The following is a 13,376-nucleotide window of genomic DNA, read 5'->3' on the forward strand; positions in this document are numbered from 1 at the left end:
TAAAAGATGCCAAACTTAGGGCCGGTTTCCCGGACATCTCCATTGAACATGCTTTTTAGTCTAGGACTAGGCTTCATCTGTGTCCGGGAAACCGGCCCATATAGTTCAATTAGCAAGTAAGTAACACTACCTGTTCCATGATACTGAGGAAAATGACATTGAGACAGAGAACCAATTGAGAAAACATTTCAATGGTTCTGAATGACAACCAACATACATTAACAGCATACATCATGATTAATGTAAATGTATAAGATTAAAACGTTGCACTTACAAATAATATGAATGCATTGAATTGTAATTCATAACATCTTCTGAAGATCAAATCATTGTACATAAAAACAGAGCAGAATGAATCATCACATCTGGGGACCATCACCACCAGCATGACTAGTATCTATGTGGACCCTACTACAGTTTAACCAGCTCAGCAGTACTATCAAAGAGATAAAACCCAGGATAGAGGGGCTGAGTGAATGTGGTCTGGACTCTGTGGAGGAGGGTCATTGTGTTAGAGACACTGTAGAAGGACAGAGTACCTGCCCTGTGATCCAGGTACACTCCTAATCTGGAGGACCGAGGGCCTGATACTTTAGTCTCAACATTATTGTGTCTGAACCAATAACTACCTCTACGACACTGTAAACTCCAGGACTTGTTATTGTGTCCAAATGCACCATCTGTCCCTGTTCTGCTGATGTCTTTATATGAGACTGCTGTATATACATCCCACCCTCTCCACTCCACCTCCCAGTAACAGCGTCCAGACAGACCCTCTCTACACAGAACCATCAAGTTGTTTGTGAATCTGTTTGGATGATCAGGATATGGTTGGACTTGGTCTGTATAGGTCACCTTTCTGTTCCCTTCAGAGAGAGAGAGGTGTGTGCCTGCTGTGTTTGGGTCCAGTGTGAGCTGACAGGAATCTGGGAGAAGAGCAGAGCAGAGACCAATGAGGGGAGTTAGAACAATAAGTGAAGTCAGATACTGTATCTACCCTGTCTTTGATTAGAGCACAGCAGAGATCAAATCAGAGAAATATGAGGAGTCAGATTGATACCCAGTCTTTGATTAGATCTACTATTGCTATATATTTCTAGAGGGATTGTTAGGAGTGTCAGTAAAAAGAGACTGTTAGTTACTTCAGAATAAAGAGACTCACATTGTAAGAACTGTTCTCTGGTCTTGGGCTCTGGAGGCAGTACAACATCCACTATATTCACTACAGACACACAAACACATTCACAGAGAGAGGGAATGTTATCATCATACCATATTCCACATGTATATGACTAGTAGGGAACTTTCAATGGTCTAAAGTTGATGTTCTTATTATTTTCAACACACCTGTAGTGGAGATCTTGGTCCATTCTCCTTTAAGGACGTCTTCTAGTTTCTCTCTCAGTTCAGACACAGTCTTACTCACATCTCCAAAGTACTGAAGAGGACGGACAACGATGCTGGGTAAGTCTGAAGATACACTGGTACTGGAGAGAGACTGATAACTCTGGAGAGAGAGAGAGAGAGGGAGAGAGAGAGAGAGAGAGAGAGAGAGAGAGAGTGAGAGGGAGCAGAACCAAATGATTGAGAGTTTTAATTTCATATCACATGTATCAAGGCAGTTGAGTTACCTGGAGGAAATGGATGTGATCCTCTGTGTGTGAGAGCTGCTCCAGCTCAGTGCTTCTCTTCCTCAGCTCAGCTATCTCCTGCTCCAGTTGCTCCAGGAGTCCTTCAGCTTGACTCACTTGAGCCTTCTCTTGGGCTCTGATCAGCTCCTTCACCTCAGAGCGCCTTCTCTCAATGGAGCGGATCAGCTCAGTAAAGATCTTATCACTGTCCTCCACTGCTGCCTGTGCAGAGCGCTGTTGATAGAGAGAGAGAGAGACTGACTTGTCTTACTTTAATGAGCCATCCTCATTACACTAACACCCCCTCCTAAAAACACATTGCGTGACACCACAACCTCTACACAATCCCATTATCCAGTACCCAACACCACAGTACAATACACCATTCAGCACCACATTCCAACCGTCCATCCAACCCCTCCTCTCCAGCCGTACAGACAGCCCCCCTGAGCCCCCATACCTCCTGAAACATCTCCACACTGTTGATCATTTTGTACAACTCAAACTCAAGCCTAAGGCTTCAACAGTAATGGCATTACCCTGGCAACACAGAAAAAAACATGATGAACAGTCTGTCATTGCAGAAAACGGACACCCCTCCCCAACTCCCAGGTCAACCCGAGCCAACCAGCTATTGGTGTCCAGGGCTCCATGTAATACCCTCCACTGGAGGACCCCTGACCTTTCCAGCACTGGGAGCTTATAGAGCCCCCTCCACCTATACCCTGCCATGCTCTCAGCCCCCACAACCCCCTGCCACTGATGCCCCTTCACTCCCACTAAGCTCCTGATGTGTCTAACCTTGACACTGAGGGAGTACAGCACCTTACCCCCCACCTCCTCAAACTCCCCCAGGCTCAGAGTGTTAAAAGTCAGTAAGTCCTCCGGACTCTCCTGCCAGTCCCCAGTCTCTGCTGTCACTTGCAGTGGTGGAAACGGTGGTGGCCCCTCCTCAGGCTGCTCCAGCCCCCTCCTCACTGGGTCAGGCAGAGCCTCCTGGACCTCCCCCATGACTCTCTCCAGCAGCCTAAGAGACGTTTGTCCCGCCTGCTGTGCCGACTCTTGGGGGGTTTTCCACCCCCCGGCAGCCGCAGGTCTGCTAGTCAGAGTACTACCCTGCCTTACACAGAAAGCGGCACAGGTCCTAATCCAGGCACTTGTCATCTCCCGTCTGGATTACTGCAACTCGCTGTTGGCTGGGCTCCCTGCCTGTGCCATTAAACCCCTGCAACTTATCCAGAACGCTGTAGCCCGTCTGGTGTTCAACCTTCCCAAGTTCTCTCATGTCACCCCGCTCCTCCGCACACTCCACTGGCTTCCAGTTGAAGCTCGCATCTACTACAAGACCATGGTTCTTGCCAACGGAGCAGTGAGGGGAACAGCACCTCCGTACCTTCAGGCTCTGATCAGACCCTACACCCAAACGAGGGCACTACGTTCATCCACCTCTGGCCTGCTAGCCCCCCTACCTCTACGGAAGCACAGTCCCCGCTCAGCCCAGTCAAAGCTATTCGCTGCTCTGGCACCCCAATGGTGGAACAAGCTCCCCCACGACGCCAGGACAGCGGAGTCACTGACCACCTTCCGGAGACACTTGAAACCCCACCTCTTTAAGGAATACCTGCAATAGTATAATAGTTATCCTTCTACCCCCCCTTTACTACCACTGTCTTTTGTCTAAACTAACACCTGACTTAATTCACCTGCTAGCACTGACCTTCTTTTTCCCCTTTAGTCTCCATCAGGAACCTAGAAAGTTCTCTCACCGTATATACTGGGCCCTCAGCCTGACTGGCTGTCAGCTCTGGATCCAATGAGCCGTCTGAAAACGAGACGCCTTGTCCTCCGCTCCCGCAGACTCACCTCCCCCCTCTTCCTCCTCCTCCATTGGCACGGTACCGTCCTCCTCCTCCCCAGTCTCTGCCCCCCTGCACTTCCCCCCTGATCATAGCCTCTTCCCCAATGACAGGCAATATTTCCTGGGATGAGCCCACCAAGCCTTTGCCCACCGGAGTCTCTGTTACTACAGAAACCTGCCTCAGCTCATGTAGGCCAGCTGCAAACCTCCCCACCACCGCTTTCTCCACGGCCTGCGCACCACCACTTGACCCTGCTCTACTCTCCTCCTTCCTGGTACCCGCTCCATATATTCTGCTATTCTAAATAATTTCTACTTTAGTAAGGATATACACTTTATTACTACTGTAGTTGCTTAATAATTCCAATAGATGGGAGCATAAGACCATGAATGACATTTCAGAAGATTAGTTTAGTTCTCTCCCTGGATACACCACCACTCCACCTCACAGGAAAACTCCTGCCTGTCTGAGCTTTTTACTGTCCCTTTCCACACTGCTAACGCAAGAGGAAGGACTGAAAAAGCATTAAACACATTACTGTGAAGTAATATAATGATGATTCATGTTTATTATTACCTGTTTTTATGCTCATGTTTTTAAATTATACTTAATTACTATAAAGATTATCAATAAGCCTGTACATTAATTCAGTCACCTCTGCTTGACAAAAATGTATTTTTCTAGTACATTCATTGTCAAATTCATCAACCAGCATCGAGCCACTCTGCCTTCTCGAACAAGTAGCCAAATCAACAAGCCCCGACAAAAGCTTGAGCCGTCAGAGACAGCGAGCACTCTGTACTATAACGATGATCAATAAGCCTTCTCGCACAAGCGAGGGGTATGTTGAGGTAGATTTGCTAACCACGAGGGTTGCATGACGTAATTGATTGGCGGGCTGGAAGATGCTGTGTTTTGTCTTTTCTATTCCGAGACTGTTTACTCCCAATATCAGATATTAAGAACGTTTTTATATAATGCATGTTTACTAGGGTTGAGGTTAGCGCATTTGACTAGTGATTATTTGGCCGGTGTTCAATACCTGCTAGAGTTAATATTTTGTTGCTCTCCCAAAAGCAACACAGGCCTAATACGAGATATATAGCTAACTGTAAAGTAATGAGTGACCTTTTTAGAAAATCATAGGACATAGTCTTAACAACCAACTTCTGCTTCTATGATATAATGGCAGTCCACAAACCAACGTTAAAGGTGCATGCCGCCACCTACGGTGCTGGAGTGTGTGGTCAATCACGGTTTCCAACATTTCTAAATCCTCCTACCTAACTCAGTACTTCTGAGAAAATAAAGAAGAGCCCTAATAACTTCTAATAGACCCTCCCCCATCCCCCAAATCCCTTCCAAACCCCCCCAACCCCGTCCAACCTCAATGACCCTACACTTCAATCTTTCCCTCTCTTCAACATACTTACAACAATATAACAACACATGCTCCACCGTTTCATCGACCATACCCTCCACACTCAAACTATTCCCATGCTTGCCAACCAGATGTAATGACGAGTTCAATGTACAATTTTCTAAGCGCAATTGAGTAAACACCACCTCTTCCTTCCTAATCTGACCTTTGAATCTTGGTCCATCGACCTTTCTGTAAAACTGTAAACTATTCATATAAATACCGGCCCTTGTGCTCAGAGTACCAGCTCAGAGTACATTTGGCCTCATCTCTACCCAGTGGAACATTAATATAAATTATATATCTAGTTTCAAAGCTCTTTTAGCTAACTGGTCTACAATTTCAGCAGAATCTCACTACTACACCCATTCTCTCAATTCTCCATAATAACATTAATACCTCCAATAGCAGGTCACTCCTATTAGATTTACCAGATGATAAACTATTCAATACAGACAGAGAATCTGACCATACTATAATTCTAACAGGTTGTACGTCCTCCACCCACTGGAGGGCAACTATTATCACCAACAGTTCAACTGAGTATACTGACAGTTCATCTGTTAGTCTTCTACATATCTGCACATCAAATTCAGGAACGTAAACGCCTGCTCCTGTGAGCCCACTATCTGGGTCCTTGGATCCGTCTGTGAAAAGCATAAAAAATGCATAAAAACCTCTACCAATGTAATTGTCAACCAGTTTCACTACATCACTGACTTCTGACCAATCTTTCCTTTTCTCTACCAAGGTTAGATCAACAACAGGGTCTGGGAGTAACCATGGAGGAACATCCCCTATCACCACTGAAGGGCCAACCTCCAACTCCCTCAAACCACTCTCATCAGCAAGCTTTCCAACTGTCCAACCAAAACCACTGCCTTGTCTACTAGTATATTCCCAACAGTCATCTAGAACAGTAGCAGTGGGATGCTCAACCTCACAGCCTTTCAACCCAATAAGATAATGACCATTTTTTACGCTGTATATCCAAAGGCATCTCTCCTGCCTCCACCAGTAAGGCACATACAGATGTTGATTTAAATGCACCAATACATATCCTTAAAGCTATATACTGGATTCTGTCCAGCTTCTGAAGCCAAGTTTTGCCTTGTTCGATAAACTATACACCCGTAATCAATTGTCGTCCTGATCAGAGCTCTATAAATATCCATCAACGATTGGTTATGAATGGGTTGCTGACAGACAGAGACCCATACAACCAACTACTGCAAAAGTGATGGATTGAGAGAGGCAGAGACACTGTACATTGCCATAATGTAACGTTTCTTCTTCTTTGGAGTTTAACGGCGGTTGGCATCCAATATGTTGCATTACCGCCCCCAACTGGAATATAATATAACTCTATTTTACTTTGTGATACAAAATGGGAAAAGGGGAAAGGAACATTTAATTAAAAACCTTCCAACTAACCCTACACTCATTAAATACCCACTACCCCATTCCACTACTTTGACCATATCTGCTCCTGCACCATGCCAACGGCCTGGGAGGACGGGACACCACCACTCAACACACCCTGTAACTCCTCTGAAGTCAAATCTTGTATGCCCAAATACTTCTCTGCAGCTGCCACCACAATATCTATTTTCTGTGATTTACGTTCCATTTGTGCGGTACAGTTGATAACCATTGCTATGAACTCTAAGAAGCTAACTTTCCTAAAGCATATATCACTCGTTGGCCTATCCCTCTGTGCTGGCACAGATCTACTACTCACAGGGATCCTCTCAGGATCTCTCACCCTTGAACCATCCTCCTCTACTTCCTTCACTGTCTCAGCATACGACACCTTCTGTACTACTCTGACTCTAGCCACCTCAACCTGCCTCTCTCGCACCGGACACTTCCGATCCCCAGCAACATGGGCATCCCAACAGTTGACACACAACTTTATCCACCGAAACTACACAATCCTCTATCCCATGCCCTCCTGCACAATTCCCACATCTTGGAATCTCCCTCCTACAAACTGCTGCAACATGACCATAAATGTTGCAACTGAAACAGCACAGTGGATTCGGCACAAACTTTATTCACCAGAACAATCCTTTATCCCATTCTCTTCCACACACATAAAACATCTTGGAATTTCTCTCCCACAAACTGCTGCGAAATGACCATAAACGTTGCACCTGAATTTATGGATTTGGCACAAAAGCTCGAATCAAGATAACTGATATATCATAACATGACTTTCTCTGTTAAAGACTCATAACTCAAAAGGACTGACTCCTCTGTTTCACCACGCTCACCACCGGGTCTGTGTTGCACCAAACGGCGGGAATCACAAACACCAGCAGTCTTCAACCTTAATTGCTCCACTTCTACACTTAACATTACCCCAGAAATCACTCCTTTCAATGGTGCCCTGTTCCTAAGAGCAAAGCAAGAAACAGATCTTGACCCAAGTTGCGTGACACGGAGCGCCCACTCCCTCTGGTCAGAAGAAACACAAACAAATATCACAAGTCCACTACAGGTTACCTTCACTGATTCAACTGCACCCAACTCCTTTCCCACCCACCCTGAAACCACAAATGGATCTGCCAAAAGGTATGGATCCACTTTGTCCTACAATGTAACTCCTACTGCACCAGATTCTTCTTTATCAAGTCCATTGATGCCAGGCTCTGGTTCCGAGCTCTTCACCACACCTTCTACCTCACTTAACTCTCCCTCATTCATTTCCATTTCACCTCCAGAACTCAGTTTGGCGAATGGCTCACTCTGTTTGCACTTGAGTTATAACATTTGAAATGTCTCTATTCCTTTGAAACTTTTGTGAGTGCAATGTTTACTGTTCATTTCTGGTGGTTTATTTCATTTTGTTTATTATCTATTTCACTTGCTTTGGCAATGCAAACATATGTTTCCCATGCCCATAAAGCCATTTGAATTGAGAGAGAGAGAGAGAGCGAGAGAGAGAGAGCGAGAGAGCGAGAGAGCGAGAGAGAGAGAGAGAGAGAGAGAGAGAGAGAGAGAGAGAGAGAGAGAGAGAGAGAGAGAGAGAGAGAGAGAGAGAGAGAGAGAGAGAGAGAGAGAGAGAGAGAGAGAGAGAGAGAGAGAGAGAGAGAGAGAGAGAGAGAGAGAGAGAGAGAGAGAGAGAGAGAGAGAGAGAGAGAGAGAGAGAGAGAGAGAGAGAGAGAGAGAGAGAGAGAGAGAGAGAGAGAGAGAGAGGGCTCCATGTTAATGTATAGGGGACATGAGTCAGTCATGGTTACTCATGGTTATGTGATGAGGTAGCCCCGCCTGCGACTTCAAAATCAGTGTCGGCCCTCAGCCCAATAGGGAATGTCCTCTTGGTGTAACGGTCAAGATGTTGGTTTCTCCTGCGGTAGACCTGGTTCATATCCCGTCGGTTACATTAAGCAGTATATTCTCTGAACAGAGTCCAGACAGCATGTTCCCAACAGTGAGGTCAGTGGGATTGGAGAGAGTCCCCTCTCCCTCTCTCTGTCTCTCTCTCTCTCTCTCTCTCTCTCTGACTGGAAGTGAGAAGTGAAATGGTGTGTCTCCTCTGGTCAACAATACTCACCTTGAGAGACTCCACAGCCTGTTGGAGCTCCTTCAGCTCCTTCTCTCTCTCCTGGAATCTCTGCTGGACCTTCTGCTGACTCATCCCCAGCTGCCTCTGTGGAGAATCACTCTTCAATGAGCTATCAAGCTTTATTTGTCCAGTAGATCAATAGTATAGTAATGTGACATAGGGCCCATAGAGAGGAAGGTCTAAAATCTTGAGGAAGTCCCTTTACCATATGACATTTTCTATGTTGCTATGTTAATGATTATAGTTTTTATGGTAGGTGTACATGTATCAAGGGGTTGAGACTGAACTTTGAACTCTTAAAAGGGCATTCGGAATGATAATAGTGTTTGAGTTCAGAAAATGGTGATACATTGGGAGCAAACCCAATATACTCAAGGTTTGTGTTCATATTTGTTCTGCCGTGGATTGATTTCATTTGAATGATCTCATATTCAAACATCCTTAGTTCCTACTGTATCTTTAATTCTTTGTTTATCAGACAGTCACCAACAAGTAGTTCTGGTCTTACCTGTTTCTCAGTCCTCTCTGCTGCAGCTGACACTGTTTCATGGCCTTTATGTTCATCCATCACACACTGATAACAGATACACTGCTGATCGGTACGACAGTAAACCTCCAGCAGTTTGTCATGATGAGAGCAGATCTTCTCCTGTAGTTGTGTGGTGGCTTTGACCAGCTTGTGCTTCTTGAAAGCAGGAGATTCATAGAGGAGTCCTGTCTCCTTCAGTTTCTCCACCATCTCAGCCAAAATGTTACTTTTCGTCAGATTAGGCCTTGGAGTGAAGGTCTGTCTGCACTGAGGACAGCTATAGACCCCTTTCAGAACATCCTGATCCCAGCAGCCCTCAATACAGCTTCTACAGTAACTGTGTCCACAGGGGATGGTGACTGGTTCCTTCAGTACGTCCAGACAGACAGAACAACATAACTGGTCCTGGTCCAGCAGTACTCCCTGCTGAGCCATTTGGACGGTTGTTCACTCTCACACAGTCAGACGACACAGAGACTCAGACCAGTTTCGTTTTCTCAGAAAATAGTTTGTGCGAGGGGGAGGGACTTCCTGGTTCTGCCAGAGAGGTGGGGTTAGATGGAGTGAAGGAGGGATGCAGGGAGGGAGAATTTAGAGGAAGGAGGGAGAGAGAGAGAACTGCATGCAACGAGGTGAGGGAGACAAAGATTTTAGTTCCTAGGTTAGGGCCCTTCATTTGGAATGAATCTAACAAATATGAGTTGTTAGAATATATAAAGGGTAACAGTTCCTATGAAGTACATATTATAATTATTATAACAAGCTTCATAATTCCTTATAATCAGTGTTATAACACATAAGTGTATTATAAGTGTCTATAATAATTCATAAGTGGTTGTAATGGGGGGGCTTGATATTGATACAATATACTGTAGTTTAAATGAATACTGTATGTATTGACTGATCATTGAGAATGAGGTAATACTTTACATTACAGTGTGGGTATTACTGTTAGGCCTAGGGTCAGGGTTAGAGTTACTACATTCAGCAGTAACCCTAACCCTAGCCATATCTAGGACTAAAAAGAGAAGACGTTTTACAATCAGAGTTCTTTGTATCTCTTCTTAGTCAGACAGAAACCCCCCACATCTTATAGGTGGACGGGGTTATGAACATATCCAATGAATTGTTTCTGCAACCAGATGAAATGAAACTGCCTTTCAGCAGGAAAAGCTTCTCTAATAATCCTAACCATTGCTGGGTGTCTTCAGAGACTGAGGTATAGAGACACACTGTCAAGTCAAATCATCTGGCTGTGCTTTCATGTCAAAACAGTTATTATTTTCTATTCATAAAATTCTATTCTATTCTATTATAAGATAATATATTATATCCATAGGCTCCACTCTGTATAGTGTTAATGATGACTGTTTGTTCTGTACATTGATTGAATGGTTAGGACTATCTCACTGTATTCACTGTTTAAATCCCAAGAAACCAGGAGACCTAAAGGAAGCCTTCAACACTGTATCCCTTCATCCAGTCATAGTAAACAACCTCTGTCTGTCTGTCTGTCTGTACGTCTGTCTGTCTGTAAACACAGCCAACTTTTCTGCGGTGGTTGTTGTTGCTATCAGTGCTGCACAGCTATTTTCAGGTCTCTCCAGAGATGGTCGATCGGGTTCAACTCCAGGATCTGGCTGGACCACTCAAGGACATTCAGAGACTTGTCCCGAAGCCACTCCTGCGTCTTGGCTGTGTGCTTAGGGTTGTTGTCTTGTTGGAAGTTGAACCTTCACCCCAGTCTGAGATCCTGAGCGCTCTGAAGCAGGTTTTCATCAAGGATCTCTCTGTACTTTGCTCTGTTCATTTTTCCCTCGATCCTGGCTATTCTCCCAGTCCGTGCCTTTGAAAAACATCCCCACAGCCTGATGCTGCCACCACCATGCTTCACCATAGGGATGGTGCCATGTTTTCTACAGACGTGACGCTTGGCATTCAGGCCAAAGAGTTCAATCTTGGTTTCATCAGACCAGAGAATCTTCTTTCTCATGGTCTGAGAGTACTTTAGGATCCTTTTGGCAAACTCCAAGCAGGCTGTCATGTGTCTTTTACTGAGGAGTGGCTTCCGTCTGGCCACTCTACCATAAAGGCCTAATTGGTGGAGTGCTGCAGAGGTGGTTGTCCTTCTGGAAGGTTCTCCCATCTCCACAGAGGAACTCTGGAGCTCTGTCAGAGTTACCATCAGGTTCTTAGTCACTTCCCTGACCAAGGCCCTTCTCCCCCGATGCTCAGTTTGGCCAGGTGGCCAGCTCTAGGAAGAGTCTTGGTGGTTACAAACTTCTTCCATTTAAGAATGATGGAGGCCATTGTGATCTTGGGGACCTTCAATGTTGCAGAAATGTTTTGGGACCCTTCCCCAGATCTGTGCCTCAACACAATCCTGTCTCAGAGCTCTACGGACAATTCCTTCACCCTCATGGCTTGGTTTTTGCTCTGACATGCACTGTCAACTGTGGGACCTTATATAGACAGCTGTGTGCCTTTACAAATCATGTCCAATCAATTGAATTTACTACAGGTGGACTCCAATCAAGTTGTAGAAACATCTCAAGGATGATCAATGGAAACAGGATGCACCTGAGCTCAATTTTGAGTCTCATAGCAAAGGGTCTGAATACTTATGTAAATAAGGTATTTCTGTCTTGTATTTTCAATAAGTGTGTAAAAATAAAAACCTGTTTTCGCTTTGTCATTATGTGGTATTGTGGGTAGAGTGATGAGGAACATGTTTTATTTAATCAATTTTAGAATAAGGCTGTAACGTAATAACATGTGGAAAAAGTCAAAGGGTCTGAATACTTTCCGAATGCACTGTATGGCAGCTAGAAATCAAAAATGGATGGTCTTCAGAGATAGATGGGAGGGGCTGAGGGTAGCTGAAGGCAGGGACTAAAAACAAACAAAAGATAACTAATGTAAAATGTAGTGTCTGTGAAATCTATGTAGTATGTACATTTATAAGCTGGAAGTGGAAGCCTAAGTATTGTTGTCCATTAGTTTAGGAGGGGTGGTAGGGTTAGGGGAAAATAATAAAGAAGGAAAATATATTTAAAATAATATTTACAAAACATATATATGGGGGATTGGAAATGATGCAGACAATTACACAGATAGAAGCCCCAATATATCTGCAATGTTAAAGCTGGTCCTATAGCTGTGCGGAGGCTTTGACCAGCTGGTGCTTCTTCAAAGCAGGAGATTCATAGTGAGGTTGGAGGTGAGTCTCACAGTAAGAGGCCAGACACACCAGACAGGACATGAGGGCTTTCAGCTTTCTGGTCCCAGTGCAGAAATCACACGCCACATCTCCAGGTCCAGCATAGCACAGAGCAGGAGGGGGAGCAGCCTGGAGTCCTGTCTTCTTCAGTTTCTCCACCACTTCAGCCAACACAGTGCTCCTGTTCAGAACAGGCCTTGGGGTAGAGGTCTGTCTGCACTGTGGACAGCTGTAGACACCTTTCAGATCATCCTGATCCCAGCTTTCTTTAATACAGCCCATACAGTAGCTGTGTCCACAGGCAGTAGTCACCGGATCCTTCAGCAGATCCAGACAGATGGAGCAACAGAACAGTTCCTGATTCTCTGCCATTTTGGTGCTCTCTCCCGTAGCTTAAGCAATGGCAGTGTCAAAGATTACTTTCTGTTCAGTGTCAAAGATGACTTTCTGTTTCATGGAACTCTACACCAGAGGACAGGAAGTGGCTTCCTACTTGACTGTGTACTCTGTATGTAGAGTGGATGTGGTTTATTTGATGAGGAAGCGTGACAGAGTGTTGGGTAGTAGCCAGAGATGGTTAGTATTTATGTTACATGTATTTGAAATACGTATTTTAATTACTTCTGAATATTTTGTCATTAGAATTACACTGGGCTGAACTACAATCCAATGCATTTTGTATTTTTTATTTTCCAAATAAATACTAAATACTTTTCTACACCATTTATCATAGCGGTTCACATGTTGTGGCCCCCCTTTCACCCTGCATTGGTATCAGAAGTCTGATAGCACTATGGTGTGATAAGAACGTCTGTTAAATTAACTAAATATAAATGTATATGTAAAAATGTTGATAAATACTTTGTTGAGGGAAAATGTACTTGATATGATTGTAATATTTTGTTGTCTCACCAAGCTGTCTTAAGATGAAGGCACTAATTAAAAGTCACCCAAGATAAGTGCGTCTGCTAAATGACTAAAATGTAAATGTCGATGTAAAAATGAATAATTGCAAAGCATGCTGAGTATTATTCTAAAGAGCTCCGCCCCGAAACAAGGCCAAAAATAATACCCAGTGTGCTTTGCAGTTAATTTCTTATGTTCATTTTCACATATACATTTACATTTGAGTCATTTAGCTTATCC

The 13,376-nt window shown here is 44.4% G+C and overlaps 1 protein-coding gene across 1 annotated transcript; it reads right to left on the reverse strand.

The window, feature by feature from the left end:
* Positions 1 to 339: 339 nt before the first annotated feature.
* Positions 340 to 12,602, reverse strand: LOC311114813 (E3 ubiquitin-protein ligase TRIM11-like; the record flags this gene model as incomplete). Its single annotated transcript, XM_084190049.1, has 6 exons — positions 340 to 926; positions 1,163 to 1,217; positions 1,641 to 1,712; positions 8,476 to 8,565; positions 8,990 to 9,400; positions 12,306 to 12,602. The coding sequence occupies 6 exons, from the start codon at positions 12,600 to 12,602 to the stop codon at positions 412 to 414; spliced, it is 1,440 nt and encodes a 479-aa protein (XP_084046175.1). The 3' UTR covers positions 340 to 411.
* Between the last annotated feature and the right edge of the window lie 774 nt (positions 12,603 to 13,376).

Source organism: Coregonus lavaretus (genome assembly GCF_964263955.1).
Source record: "Coregonus lavaretus genome assembly, contig: HAP1_SCAFFOLD_1404, whole genome shotgun sequence".
Classification (NCBI taxonomy): domain Eukaryota; kingdom Metazoa; phylum Chordata; class Actinopteri; order Salmoniformes; family Salmonidae; genus Coregonus; species Coregonus lavaretus.